Source organism: Artemia sp. Qi Xiang Cuo, chromosome 2, assembly GCF_049724085.1.
Source record: "Artemia sp. Qi Xiang Cuo chromosome 2, ASM4972408v1, whole genome shotgun sequence".
NCBI classification, from domain to species: domain Eukaryota; kingdom Metazoa; phylum Arthropoda; class Branchiopoda; order Anostraca; family Artemiidae; genus Artemia; species Artemia sp. Qi Xiang Cuo.
Genome location: NC_142795.1, coordinates 59,208,721 through 59,224,108, shown reverse-complemented (window position 1 = coordinate 59,224,108; position 15,388 = coordinate 59,208,721). Strand labels below are relative to the sequence as shown.

Below are 15,388 nucleotides of genomic sequence, written 5' to 3'. Positions count from 1 at the left end.
TTTATATCGACTTCGACCCAACTTTTCAATCTTGTCCACGACCTTTTAAAAGTTGTCTCCAACACCTCGCTGTTTGTCATGCTGTAAATCCATTACTTGTTCTTTATTTACTGCTAAATCGCAGCATAACTCTGCCGAGAATGGTAATCTAGCTTTTGAAGCTAGAAATACTACAAACTTGAATTCAGTAAAAATAGACCAAGGTCTTGAATCCCTCTGGTTATGGGCTTTTCAAAGAAATATTTTGTTTTTGGTACATCAAGCTATTTGCGTAAGCTATTAGTTTATGATAATTTCTTTTCTCCTTGTAATGCTCTGATATTTTGAAAGGGGCTTATTTCAAAATATTTCGCTTTCTAATTATGTCTTAATTTTTAGGATAAGCAAGAGTATTGGTGGGTTTACTTGACTGATAGAAAAACTCAGACAATGTTAACAGCTCCATTTTATGTAACAAATTTGGTAGATAAAGAAGAAATTCCGATGAGATTTACTGCACCTTTAGCGCCTGGAATTTACACATTCACATTGTGTGTTAGGTCGGATTCATACCTTGGGTTTGACCAGTTTAAGGATATTAAGGTAAGATGGGTTGCTACTTAATTAGTTTTTTTTTTGGGGGGGGGGCTCCTTTCACGTTCTAAGTATTAAGATGTTGCATAATGTTTTTTTCGTCTTATACCTCAAGTCTTGTGTCTGTACTATTTTATAACTAAATTGAACTCTCGAACTTCAGGCAGCGGGAGAGAAAGCAAAAATCTTCCCTAATATTGACTCGCAAAAGAATCCAGCCCCCACGTACCCGAGCTAGAACAAATTCTCTGAAATCACGTTTCTGGTCGAAAATGCATTCCTCCCCTTCCAATAACAATTTTCTGTACAGAACTCTCAATGTTTCTTTCTGAGTTTTATAAACGGGTAAAAATATTTCAAAATTGATTTTTACACATTTTATTTTTATTTCGAATCTTATTTTACTGTCGGTTTAAAGAGCCACTTAAGGACTTGACCCATATGAAAGGTATACAGGTGACCTAACCAATCCAAGCCAGATGCTGTAAGTTTTGAATTTACATGGTAAAAAAAGGCAATTCAGACCTTGAAGCAAATTAGAATTGTTACTGGATGAAACTTTTTTAACATTTAAATTAAAAATAGCGCTCCTCGTGGAATGGTACGTATTTGCAATCCACAATGGCAAAAAATAAAAAAATCATGAACGTTTAAAGCTAAAAATAAAAGGGTTTCAGCCTCAGTGCAATATTTCGAAGAGTGTCTCTTATTATTTAATGGAAATCTGCCTTTTTTGTGGATTCTGAATGTTTAGTATCCTGTATGAGATATCATTTGAAATTTTGAAGCTACTTTCCGACGATCAAAAGCATAAAAACCTGCAAAGCCGCTGGGGAGCACATTTGTATATTTTATGCTTTGCCTGGATTTTATGATGAACTGGACAGAGGTCAATTCAGAACTAGCCAGTTGAAGAAGGCATTGGGGGGGTATAAAAGTTAACTCTTAATTGATGAATTGGCATAGGCCGCGTAAGATGGTTCAAGCTTGAAATAATGAAAAAAATCGGAGAAAAATAGAATACGCTAATTTTAGAAATAGAATAGGAAAGAAAATGGATTAAAAAAAAGAACAAAAAAGATCAATTTAAATTACACACATTTTCCTAACAGCTAGTTGGTAAAGTAGTTTGAATTTAAATCGCAATTTTGTATTATCTAAACTGTATATTTGTTAATTTTTATTTTGATACTGCGTTTTAATCTTCTTAATATTTGCTGGTTACCTCACAATATTACTTTTAAATGTTTGTCCATACACGTACAATGTATATTTGGTTACCAAATGGTTTTTGGTAGTGATTAGGCATGTGTGAGAGTTATACAACCTTCTGTGTTTTTCCCGATTTCTTCTATTTCATCAACTCAGAAAAAAGAACGGTTTAAGTAAAACTGACCATCTTTCGTTCAAACGGCAATAAAATTGTGTATCAAAACAAAAGTTATTGAGTATATAAGGCTATACATACCCAGCATAAGATATGTCAAAATCAAGGCAACTGTTTTCTGAATCACCATTATCGAAATTAAATGATGGCCTCAAACTTCAATTGCTTAAAGCTTGATTTCTTATGTGTGACGCCCAATGGTTTGCCAGTTAAAAACATGATGGTTCTTATTTTATATCGTTTTGAAATAAAACTCTTGTGTTTGTAGATGGATGTGAAACGAGCTCCCGAACTGCCCAAAGATCATCCTCAATGGGATATTTCCTCAGATGAAGATGAAAAGAAGGAAGCATCTGCTGTTGAATCTGAGTATGCTACTGATGAAGATGACGATGCAGTCATTGAAGACGAAGAAGAAGATTAAAATGAAAATTGAAGCAAGTATTCTTAACTCAAAGAAGGAAACTTTGTTGATAATACTACTTATATAGAACCTTTTTTTTTGCAAAATTCTGAACTACCATTGCTATCATTTTGTATTAAACATGGTAGTTTAGAAAATTTATTTTGCTATCATTAAATTCTCGTTTCATTAGACCTGATTAATGGGAATCTTTGTTTTTTAATTTTTTTTTTCTACACAGCGAATTTGGTGTAATGAAGTTTCCTTCTTCAAACGTTAGAATACTTAAATTTTGTATGTATGGAATGTTTGCTAGTTGTTTTCAGCAAGTCAGTTCATAAGGGGTGATGGAATGGAAAAGTAAACTATTTATTTTAGTAAATCTTTTTGTTTGGAGAAAATACATTTCATTTTGATCATTACCTTTTGCATTTTATTATTCACCTTACATATCTGTACTATTATTTGATACTCTTATTTTAGATTTTTGGGTAGGTAAGTCTAGCTAAGCATTATTTTCCAACATTCCAACGGAGAAATTTTTTAAAATTTTTACTATTACGCGGATTGCCAACCTTATAAGATACTGTTATGAATAAATGCATTATAGTAAGAACGGTTTTTTTATTCTTTTCTTTTTTTAACTTCAATGGCTGTCAGTGCTTGCTTGAAGCCAGTGATTTCTGTAACTTGAGAACTATGAACTGAAATTTCTAATTTATTTTTCCTCTAAATTTACTTTTGACTATTGTAATTTCACCTACGATTTATCTTAGTTATCTTTTTATTTTTACAAAATGCAAAAACGGCTTTTCTTCAGTAAATAAGAAATATGAAGAGTAAATGTTGGACATCAAAAGTTGATATGTTGTGCAGGAAATATATTTTGTTTCAAATGAGGCGTCTAGGGTGTTTCTTGGACATTAATATATATTACGCATCTAACTTGAAATTGTTTACATTGCTAGGGCAACGTGAAGTGTTGCAGTAACCTTTGGTAGGCTTCCCCAACAAAAGTGTTGTGAGTTACAAACTTTAAGAATGTGTGTCTGAAGAAGAATTTTTCTTCAAAAAAAACGAAGAAAAAAGAGGACATGTCGCTTATTGACGGTGTCAAAGTACACCTTATTGGCTTTTTTCTAAGTATTTGAATGTTGCATAACTTTGATTTTATGTCTATCACCGAGTGGCCACCCAAAAAGGCTTTATAAATAATCTGCGTCAGGGAGTTACATTATTATTTATAATCGTTGAGTAACCACTTGCATGAACACCAATTTTCCTACTCTAAAGTATATAAGAAACGAATAAAAGGTAAACCGATTAGCACATGTAAGAGGGATTTCTTGTACGCAACACCTCATCCCAGAAGATAAACATACTGGCTGTAGGCACTCTCCTATCAAATTTAAAGTGGATGCGGGCACTCCAGTGCAGGGACGTACGCAGGGGGGGGGGGCCTCCGGGCCCGCCCGCCCCCCCGAAATCTCACGATTTCTTTCATTTTCCCATAGTTTTCTGATTTTTCTCACAGAATAATGGGTTTGAAGGATTCCCCCCCCCCCCGAAACAAATTCCTGCGTACGTGCCTGCTCCAGTGTGGTAGGTAGACGAGCTCTGAAGTGGTGGATACCTCTGAAAATCCAGCTATGTTCCCTTGGCCCAAAATTCCTTGTGTCGCAAGTTTTAAGTAGACGGAGAGTCGGAGAAGGTGAATAAACCTCCTGAAATGATGATTCTTGTGTCTTTGACCCAGGGTATCTGTATCATAAGTTTTAAGCCGATCAGTGGTAAAAAGGCCTCTCTACCTTTCTGCTGAAAATTTTATTATGGGAGATAGTCTTGAAGTCGCCAAAGGCCCGCTGCATGCCTCTGATCATAAAGATAGAAGTTTATTGCATTATTCCACTTCAAACAGAGCGTAGTATGCCTACTTTTCTGCTTAAAACGGATGGAGGGGGAGGAGTATTCGAGGGAAAATGGTTCCAGTGTTTGTCTTAAATCATTCAGATTGAAAACAACTTCAAATTTTAAATCTAAAGACAGTACAATATGCCTACATTTCTACTTAAAAATTGGAGGGGGGCTCAGAAGGGGCATTTGTCCCACTTTTGTTCTCTAATAATACAGATTAAAATTCATACGAGATTCTGGTTCAAACAGTGTGTAATAAGCCTATCGTGCTGCTTAAAACTTGAAATTAAAGGAAGGGGGGTGTTGAAGGAGCTAAACGGTCACCTTTTACCTCTATCAATACAGATTGGAAATTCTTGCATGGAACCGCTTCAAACAAGGTGCAGCATGTCTACCTTACTGCTGAAAAGTTGATAGAGAGGGGGATTGGAGCTCTACGCCTCAAATCATACATGTAGATAATCATTGTATCTCTTGATTCGAACAAAGTATACCATGTCTACCTATAGGAGAGGCGTAGATATCAAATTGATCTAAGGTACAAGTGCATAAATGAAAAAAAAAGTGTGATTTGAGGAAAACGAGTTAAAATGATCAAGTTACAGAAAACCCAATCCGTTTTGTGTTCTCCGTTTTCATTTACATGAAAAAAGTATATTTGTATATTCGGTAGCCTTAGATTTTTCTCAAGGAAAAATCTACTTATTTTTAATCCATTTTAATAATAATAATAATTTACTTCAAAACTCAACATACAGAAAAAAGAAAGACGGAGCATACAAATACAGAACATACAAACAAATACAGAATAGCAAATTCTTTGAAAAATTACTGTGATATTGTAGACAGAGACTTGCTTTTCTACAGTTAAAACAGGGTCAGCTAAGCTGAATTTTCCTACAAGATAAGAGTTGCGAGTCCATGGGAGGGGGAAACGAAAGAAAACTGGACGAAGTTCTGACTTATCTGTTTTAGTAAACATTTTCCAAAACGGTGCTTTGTATAAATAATGCGGTAGAGCAACCTAGTTAAAACGTTTTGAAAGAAGACGGCAGTTGAACCATGGCTTATTTGTCACAAAAGAAGCATGCGGTAGCCCTACTCGGCATTCGATGTGAGGTATAAGGAGTTGTCATGTGTGTTTTATTGAGGAGCCAATGGGGAGACCGAGGTAAGTAATGTGATCAACTGGCTTGATCCTGCTGTTCTCGAGAGGAATATCTGCTGGAGGTGCGTGCTTCCAGTTGAAGAATCCAACTTCCGATTTTTCATCATTGAATTGAAGACCGAGGTTTGCATAATTACATTGAAGCAATGTTAAAAAGTCGCTAATATGCTGGATTGTGTACTTTAAGTTCAAAATGTCGTCTGCATAATAGACGAGAGACGAATTGAGACAGGCGAGGGTGAAAAACGAGGGAGCAGCGGACTGCGCATCAAGAACTCCATTGTTGAAGAGTGACGGGGAGGAAACAGCGCCTTGACGGAAACCTTTCTCGACGTCCACTAAAATATCAGGAGTGGGCGTGTGGTTACAAGTAGAATGGTACATTGGGTGGCCATCCGCTTTAGATGATGAATGGAGCACTAGGCGAACTTTAAGACGAGAACCCATGTCTCGGAGGGCTCTGATATATGAAGGGCTCACCCCGGAAGTTCATATGTGGGACTAACCAGAATTTGGAAATGAGATTGCTACAACATGAACACTCTATTTCGTCGGCTTTAAAGCAGAATTCCAAACCTGAAGCTTTCAGATCAGCTCTATCGGAACATATTTTTGATTTTCCGGACCATTTTATCTTGTTCGAAAATGTCTTTGATTTCTAGGGACCAGGGGTTTAAAGCGAAATTTCTGGGAAACCATTGAAATTAAGAAATTCTGCTGATGACGGTCACTGCAGATGTGACCGAAATATCCAGTATTTTTTTTGAATTATCACTGTCTAATAAAAGGATTTATCCATATTTGAACCTTTGTTTATCTTCATGGGAAGGCAGTGAGGTCTTCGAAATTACCAACTTCACAAAGGAAACAGACTAAAGCTTTTCGTCAGGGAAAAGCAACTAAATTATTCATAATTAGCTCAACACTAGAAGCTGTTAATATTTTTATTTTATCGCAAACTTTCTCTTGTATTTCTTGACTAAATAACCATGGAAATGCGTGGAAAACAATAGAAAGTAGTGCGTTACTAAGAAATATACATTGGAAAGGGAATATCTAGTGATTATACAGACACGGCCAATAGATAGAGCAGCAGCGATAACCATGTATGGTGCGCTTAAAACCCAGTTCTCGGAGAAAATGCAATTTGATTTTTTCAATTGAGACAGGAATGTTTTCTAGAAGTTTCAAACAAGTCAGTTCATATGTGGTGCCTGGACGGTCAAGATAGGCAACAAATATCTCAGTTGCAGAACAGATATAGAAGGGTTCAGTGTTAGAAGTGAGTCGTCACCCCATCCTCCTCCTTAAAAACTAAAGAGAAAACACTTATCGCAATCTGGCCTTCCATTGTTAAATAACTGCATCTAAAGCCATTATTATCCCATTTTTTAGACTTGACAGTGCCATTCACTGGAAGGTGCAGCAGTAGGTCATAAAATGGAATGTGGAGTCCAACAGTGATTCTCCTTGGACCATTATTTTTGACCTTATGTGCTAATGATCTTTACTTAGTACTCGGTGGACATCGCACTGAAGTTGGTAGACTAATTAAGATAACTTTATTCGCGGATTACACATGTCCTACGGTGACGGCATGAACAAAAACTAGCACAGATACATATATGTATTCATGACCAGGGCCACCGAGAGATATGATTGGTCACAGGGAAAACACTTTGCCCGTCCCCTACCCTTGTATGATATCATCAAATGGAAGAAAAAAAGGTTCACTACAATACTCATTATAAACTTTTCCTAGAAAAAAAGAGGTAGTTCATCCTCCCCCTGAAACAAACACTTTAATAACAGAATTCTTAGTGCATTACATGAGAAAATTAATATCAATTGTCGCTTCCTGTTTAGAGCGCAGCCCATCTACTGCTATTATTATTATATGCTCACCAAAGCACCAAGACACCTGAGGACAACACAGCCGCGCATGATCCTCCTACAGCCCAATCTATTCAAAGCCTCCCTCGTTACACCCTCCCAAGAAGTTCCCATTCCCCTTAAATGTTTCTTTACAACATCCTCCCACTCCAGCCGAGGACGTCCTGCTTTTCGTAGCCCTCTAAACCTTTCTCTCATTATAGCCCTAGAAAGCAGGATTGAACCACACTTTTCGCACAGCCTTCTGTTTGAGATACGGTCAGTCAGTCGGGTACCCAAAACAATCCGTAGGCAGTTTCACAGGAAAAAAAAACAAGCAAATCTTCCTCCGTTTAAAGAGCGCCCATGCTTCAGAACCATTCTTGACCACTGTCATCACTTTAGCTTTTAATATTCTAATCTTGATTAGCAGACTTATCTTCCTATTCTTCAAAACTTTTTTCAACTGTATTAAATTATCCTGGGCATTGGCTATTCTATTTTTAACATCTTCACTCCACCCGCCGTCTTTACTAATAATACTACCTACGTAAGTGAGGCTGTCCACTTGATCGGTCTTTTCGTTACTCAACATTGCCTTTTCATCTTCACTTACTCCTACCCTTTGCGACTTAGTCTTCTTAACGTTAATTTTTAAACATATTCTTGCACCCTTAATTCGCAAAACCTCTAAAAGTTCATTCATTTCTCTTTAACTCTTTCCTTATCACTAATTGTGGCCCCGTTCCTATCTTTAACTGAGACAACTCTAGATAATTAATATACCAGTACAATATTTACTATTATGCCGTATAGCTGCATCTTCCAGATCTTCAACAATTTTATCCATGACCTCCACTTCACACCTCCTTAGTTCAATTTTTAATTCTTTCTCTATTTTCTTTACATTCCTTTTATTTTCATGTAATCAATCACTCAAATCATTTTTGTACAAACCCCTCCTTCTCTCTATTAAACATAAAGCATTTTCACTAATATTCCTACCTGCGTTTCTAACTTTCTTCCCTAAGACAGCATCAGCGATTTCACAAACTATTTCCCTAAAATTATTTCATCCATCTTTTACATCATCAAATTTTCAGTTCTCCAGTTTAGCATTTAACTGTTCCTGGAAAGTTCCTCTTAAATTCTCATCCTGGAGTCTACCAACGTCATAGTTTCCCTTCCTAAATTTCAGATTTAAATTAACCCTAAACACTACTAATGATCTTTACTTTTAACATCAACAACATAACTCCTATATACCCTGATATCTTGTATTGATCCTGCCAGTCTTCGGTTTACAATAACATAATCTATAAGTTTATGTCTTACCATCATGTGAATACCATGTTATCTTATGTACCGTTTTATGACCAAATACTGTATTGCTTATAACTAGATTGTCATGCTTACAAAATTGCAGCAGTCTGTAGCCATTACTGTTTTTTACACCAAGTTTACCTAGGCTAGGATACCATCTATCCTTATTTCTACCAATTCTCGGATTCATCCGAGTCACTATTATCTCCTTCAGTCGGTTCTACAGGGGCGTATACTGCTATGACTGATACCAAGCACTTTTTTTGGTCATAAGTGACTAGTGACTACTGAAATATGAATTTCTAAAACTCTTAATAAATCCAGTTCGAACCCTCTAAATTCGTCGGTCAAAATGTCGATACGATAGGTATTTTTTAACATCGTACCATTCCAAGTTGCAATTTTCATATCCTTTAAACCTTTTAAACTATTTTGGCCTTAGAAAAAGCAGTGGTCCCAGAAGCATCACAGGACGGGAACTGCCACAAGTCCTCAAGTCTACATGAAGCGCTTAAGCCGATTTAGAACCGAAGTGTAAGAAGTTCCTGTGGCCACCAGTTGAATGGAGGCTTTGTGTAATCCTGGGCCCATTTCGGTCACAACACTTCAGCATTTGGCGATGCTCTTCTATCAAATAGGGCTTTAAGCCTGCACAGACAATCTCAAGCCTATTACCTCCGTCTCTTTATATAATCATGCCTATTATGCTATTATGGGGAGTATTATTATGTATATAATGAATATAGCCACTGGCTTTAGACAAAAGTTTTCTGGTTATGTAGTTTTTGTCTTTTTTAATTGGCATTAAGAATCAACTGTGTATAAGACATAAGGCCAAAAAACAATCCAAACCAACAAATAATTGAATTTTTTTACAGCCTAGAACTATATTTAGGCATTGGGGGGGGGGGCGTGAAGGGGGGGGATGCAATTCAACTAGAAGCGAATATAAAAATTAGTGATCTTGGTGCAAGATTCCCCTTCTAAATTAGCTACAACAACAGTTCAGTTTATCGCTTTTCTGAAATAAATACTGACAACGAAATTTTCTTCATTACATGTAAGGAATTTTTATTTATTAGATTTATTTCAAGTTTTACTACATCCTAGCCCCACTTATTATCCCGACGTTTTTGGTTATTATAATTTTTTGTACTTCTTCCTCGCTAAAAGTTGGTTCATACTGCCAAATAATATCCATTTGAAAGGAAAAGACTGAAAATTTTTGTATATAGCTTGGGGCGCTATCCAAGCATTAGAAGGGAGGAGAGGAGCTGCTTCCAGTTAAACTGAAAATATAATATATAGCGATTTCATGGTTTCAATGAAGTACAAATTTGTTATTATAGTGTTAGTTCAGAAGAGGGAATATTCTACACTAGTATCAAATAGGATACACCTGTTTGGGTTCCAGCGATCGCTCAGATGCGATCATGCCCTTTATTTGATGGTGTCTGTCCACCGTCTGAACGGTGATTTTTTAGTTTTAGCACCTCATGATCTTGCCTGTGCTCCAGTGTTTTTGACTCATCTATCCACAAACATATTCTGCATACTACAGCAGAAAGAGGCGTAGAACATTCGGTCATCGAGTCCCTTGACTCAATGTATAGCAATCTTCGCGTTAGAATAAAGTATTCCAATCGGGATTGCGATATCCTTATGGAAATTGATATACCAGTGAAAAGGGTCATAAGACAAGAACAGTAAATTCACCAAGTCTTTTCAATAGTTCCGTAATCAAAGTGTAATATGAAGCCCCAACAACGTGCATTTTATACAGAATTGATGTGTCGCTTATAAGTTATGCTGAGGACACTCAAAATATTAGTTGAACCCTACATGGAATAACGATCTGTTTTAGTGTATTAAAGGTAGAATCTGCTGTTGTGACCATACATTCAATCCGTCGAAAACTGAATACTTATTTTTAATTATTAAGTGTCGACTGAGGATATATGTGTTATGCTAGAAAATACGGACCTGCTTAAGCGCTTACTTACCTAAGAGTCCCAATCGGTAAGTCACTGAAGACCACCGGTGCACTTATTATTGTTGATACATTTAGAAAAGTTCGTTATGCTTATGGAAAGCTTGTCCGGAGCAAGGCAAGATTTAGTCGCGAAATTCTAGCTTGTTTGTATAATGCGTTTGTTTACCAAATTTTCTCTACATTTCTCCGTTTTGGGATTGTTTCACACGGACAGAGGAGAAAAAGCTACGTCTAATTTATTTTTAATATGCCAAGTATTTGCTTGGGCTTCCATCATGGTCCGAAAACCGGCATTTGGTCAGTAGATTTGGAATGATGGACCCCACTTTGGCAGTTCCTATAAGAGTAGCAAACTTCCATAAGAAGCTCTTGACTCTTGGTCAACCTTGGGTAACTCTTCAGGGGCAGACTTGAGATAAATATTTTATTTGAAAGTCGAAATTGAGTTAACTAATTTTATTGTATATATTCATGTTAAGTTTTATTCTGTGGTTGGTCTTTTTACTTTATTAATTATTTACTTATACTCTGCCGCCCATTGTATTTTGTAGTATTGGCAGGCAATAGATCTATATCATATCATATGTTTTGTACCTTGAAACCACCTTCAAAAGAAATTTACAAGACGTATGACGATACATAGCTATAAGTTGAAAGCTGACGATGTCTAGTGTAAACGAAGAAAAAAAACGGGCTAATTTATATGCGAATTTGAGGAAATCACAGTATTTTTAGATTTAGGGAGGGGCCCAAGGCCCACTGTGTACATGCTCGACCAGGCATGAGTGCATGATATTTTTTAAGGGGGAAAGGGGACATTTTGGGAAGACACAGCTTTGATAAAAAAAAACAAGCAAAATTCCAATCATTTGGAAAATGTAAAAGAATAAGCAGAAAAATTAACAGGATTTCGGGCGAAATATATCAACAGAACCTATGAAAACACATATGCAACAAGTTAAACTTGACAATACCTAACGTAAACTTAGGTTTTTCCAAGGCGAGCTAAGTTTGAAATTGCTGGGTTATCTGACGAGAAATAAGTTAAGAAAAAGAACATCAACTAATCATATGGAGTATCAGTTACCTCTGTTCTGGGCATATATACAGGGATTAGTTTTGGGGGTGGAAGGGGGTGCTGTGAAAATAAATGTACAAATTATGCTGGCAATATACGAAATTATATACTAAATATTTCGGGCGGGTTCGCCTGGTCCCCCTGGATAAAGACCTACTTGTTTGCTCAAGAAAGGAATAAAAAAAAACAAGAATCTGAACTTCTTTAGTCTCGAATCACAAACCACGAGAAGGTAAATCGTATCTCACCCCCTTGTAAATCCTATTAGCAGCATAAAAGCATCTTGCTGAATTAAGTTTTGTCAATACTAATGTTATTAAATAAGGATCAGCGGTTAAGCGTATCGTACACGTATGCATAAAATTATTTCAGAGGGCTTGCGTTTGTCAAGGGTGGGTAAAACAAAAAAAAGAAGAAAAAAACTGACTGATTATATGACAAATAAAGTCACGGGAAGTCATTACGTTTTTTAGATTAGGAAGAGAACAACGGACCCTTATGTACATTCTTGATCAGATATGAACGCAGAAGCTTTTTAAGGGGGGGGGGGAGATTTTGGCTGTGATAATTAAAAGGTTGACATACGCCATTTTTGTAACTTTTCAGAAAAGCCAAAACAGAAAAAAGTTTGTCGGCTGTGGTCGCCCTCAAGGATGAGGCTATGGAGATAAAGGGAACATTTTCTAAACCAACTTTTTATGCTCTTTTCAGCGATATAAATCAAATTCAAATATTCCGGAATGATTCAAAATTATTCCATTTTATGACATGTCTCCATTTTTTGATAAAAAAAGGAGATAGATACCAGGTCCCCATGTTATAGCTCCATAAGATAATATCAAAGTCCCAAAGAACAGGGTCAAAAAACCAGATATGTGCACTGCACGTGTCTTTATCTTCGTAACGGTACGATATAGGAGAAGACAATTTTGACTGCACCGTTCGATTTCTCGTGCTGAGTTTACCCACGACACTTACATAACTAATTTTCGACCAAAATGGCATATGTCGCCCTCTTAATTATCACAACCGATTTTAAGGGAACACAATTTTGATTGACAACAAACAACAGGCCAATTTAAAGAAAATATATAACATTCAATAGGAATTGAATGTTATATATGTTATATAATTGAATGTTATATACAAGCGATTTTGGGCAAAGCGGGGTGAATCCACTGTTCGTTTTTAGCTTATACAACCTGGCCGGAGTCATTTCTGTGTCAATTTTCTGAATTTTGTATTTAATACCAGTGTGGTTTTTTCAGAGCAAAAGCAAGAGTTCAATTGTGATTCCACTGACTAAGGATGGCAACTCTCAATCCTCGAACCCCAATTTGGGTAATTTTTGTTTAAATCCTCACTAATACGTCATGGAAAAATATGGCAAACTGCTGGCAGCATATTGACTGGCATGCTGTCTATATCAGCCAGGTATTATTATTAGATTTCGTCAAGTGGTACGATGGGGCTGATATACATATATAGCGGGTAAAAAGCAAAAAAGTGAAATATGTTGATGATTTACTATTTTTGGATGGTCATAATGCAATCTTTGCTTCAGATTTGTAACCAACGGCCAGGCTTCTGAGATTTAGGACATTTAGGGCAACACAGTTACGTGATTAAAGTCTTAAAATAACTTTATGTGTTTTTTTCTATTTTTATCCTTATCCAAGGTCTGAAACTATTTGACGAAAATAGGAATAAGAATATGATCGAATCAAAAAAGCGCATTAATGAATTTATTTATCAATACTCTCTCCATTGTCCATCATCAACTGAAATAGAGTGGCCTGCCTAATATTTGCAATGTTGATGGCTTCTCTGAGTTTCGTGGCTGAGATTGACCCTCCTAGAAAAAAGAAAATGTAAATATAATCTTTTTAACAAATCTAATTTTTCAATTTACAGGCTAGCAAGTTTTATATTACAAGCAAATATCTTGTCTAACCTTTTATTTTAGTTTCAGCCTCATTTTGAAATTAAATATTTATAGATGCTGCACAGGAGTCATATGAACATTTTTAAAAGCTCCAATTTTGTCTTTCATTTATTCGAATTTTACCGAATTTAAAACCAAGTAGTATTGGAGAGTAAAAGCACTACCTACAAAAAAAAAAAAAAAAATGGAAAATAGACTTTTACGCATTTAACAGAGGGCCTTAACCAGAAAGCAATGTCGTCCCCCTAAAATTCCATAGGTCGAAATTGAGGCCCTTAAAATTTACAACTGGAATCAATGACATTTGACATTTAAAGACCTTTCCTCTTGAATTAGTAATTGAATTTTGTTTATGTGAAAATACTTAGTATCTTAGTTATTAGCACTCTTACGAACTATATTTAAAAACCCATTCTGTTTCCGGCTGTATAGCACTGTGAGTAAAAAATGAAAAATATCACATTTAGGAAGGAAAAGAATGTGAAAATATCTTGAAAATCCTTAAGAGAAAGCAAAAAACCTGTTACATCCATCGATAAAACTTCCTTAGTTTAAAAGGCTGGGCTGTAAATGTAAGCTATGCAAAACATTTCACATAACACCTTTCGAATTACTGCAAATCAATAGAATCATCTTTACCGTAACTAAAAAGAAATTAAAAATAAAGTAAGATATAGACAGAGATCGGCTGTCCTTAGCCAAAGCCCAGTATCTGAATTTCTCAAGTTCTCGAGAAAATCGCAAAATAATAATCTTTTTTTTCCCTTTCTGGAGGAGAAGAAACAGATGAAGATATGGAATTTAAGCTCAAGTGAAGATACTTGAGCTTGGCACTGATACCGTGATCCAACAAAGACGCCTCTCGTTGTTCGGCCACGGCCAGATGCGGTCTGAAAGCACTTTTATTCAGAAAGCCACTAAGTGCCTTCCGCTACCCGGACACAGAGAGAAAGAGAGAGAGAGAAGAAAATATGGATGAGTGTCTTTAAAGCTGAATTGGAGCCGCTCGATAGATATAGAAGGTATGAGATGCTTTGGGACAAGTCCTTACTTGAACTAATTAAGTCATTCAAGAAAGATACAGGCTCTTGGCACACCATCATGATGAAGCTATAGGACGCCAGGAAGAGATAACGCTTGTGTCCTGATTCAAAGACAAGTAAGTACCTCAACCATTGGAGATGTTTTGCAAGTATTGAGAAGAGAAAATCATAGCTGATATATACACAGCACCTCCAACCCTCTCTATCGTTTTGCTGAGGATGTCCAAGGATACAGTACCACCTTGACTCGATCAGGATCCTGGAAAGTAATTATGACGGTACGAAAACATTTATGACAGTAGAAAGTTGAAAGCAGCACAGGTTCAAAATATGAAAGTCAAAGTCTTGCTATAAACTACGGAGTCAAGCAAGGTTGTCCACTCTCTCTTTGTCTCCTCAATTGTGAGACAAATAAAATAATTTCTAATGTCCTGACATCTCACCAAGAATTCTACTTATCAAATAAACGACATTCCAGTGGCAAACACTAATATTGGTTGTACAGATCCTGTGATCTTGGATGACATAGCTGGTGGCCTTTAAACGGCTGTAGAACAAGTTGCGGAAACCTCAGCCTAAGATTCAATAAAAAACTAAGGTTTTGATGGTCAACCAGTCAAAAAGTCAACGAGACCACCCCTTAAGGGGCCATTAGAGACTGGAGGAGTTTTGATATTTAGTGTCTATAC

The 15,388-nt window shown here is 36.3% G+C and overlaps 2 protein-coding genes across 2 annotated transcripts in view; one reads left to right on the top strand and one right to left on the bottom strand.

The window, feature by feature from the left end:
• The window catches only part of LOC148955442 (translocation protein SEC63 homolog), a 105,247-nt gene extending 102,462 nt beyond the window's left edge, over positions 1-2,785 (top strand). Inside the window, exons 11-12 of the mRNA XM_089102269.1 lie at positions 379-582; positions 2,229-2,785. Of these exons, the coding sequence (XP_088958395.1) occupies positions 379-582; positions 2,229-2,384 (360 nt within the window). The 3' untranslated portion in view covers positions 2,385-2,785. The remainder of the gene's footprint in view (positions 1-378; positions 583-2,228) is intronic.
• Positions 2,786-13,441: 10,656 nt separating this feature from the next.
• Positions 13,442-15,388, bottom strand: part of LOC148955441 (exosome complex component RRP43-like) — a 33,936-nt gene continuing 31,989 nt past the window's right edge. Inside the window, exon 8 of the mRNA XM_089108205.1 lies at positions 13,442-13,566. Coding sequence (XP_088964331.1) covers positions 13,457-13,566 — 110 coding nt within the window. The 3' untranslated portion in view covers positions 13,442-13,456. The remainder of the gene's footprint in view (positions 13,567-15,388) is intronic.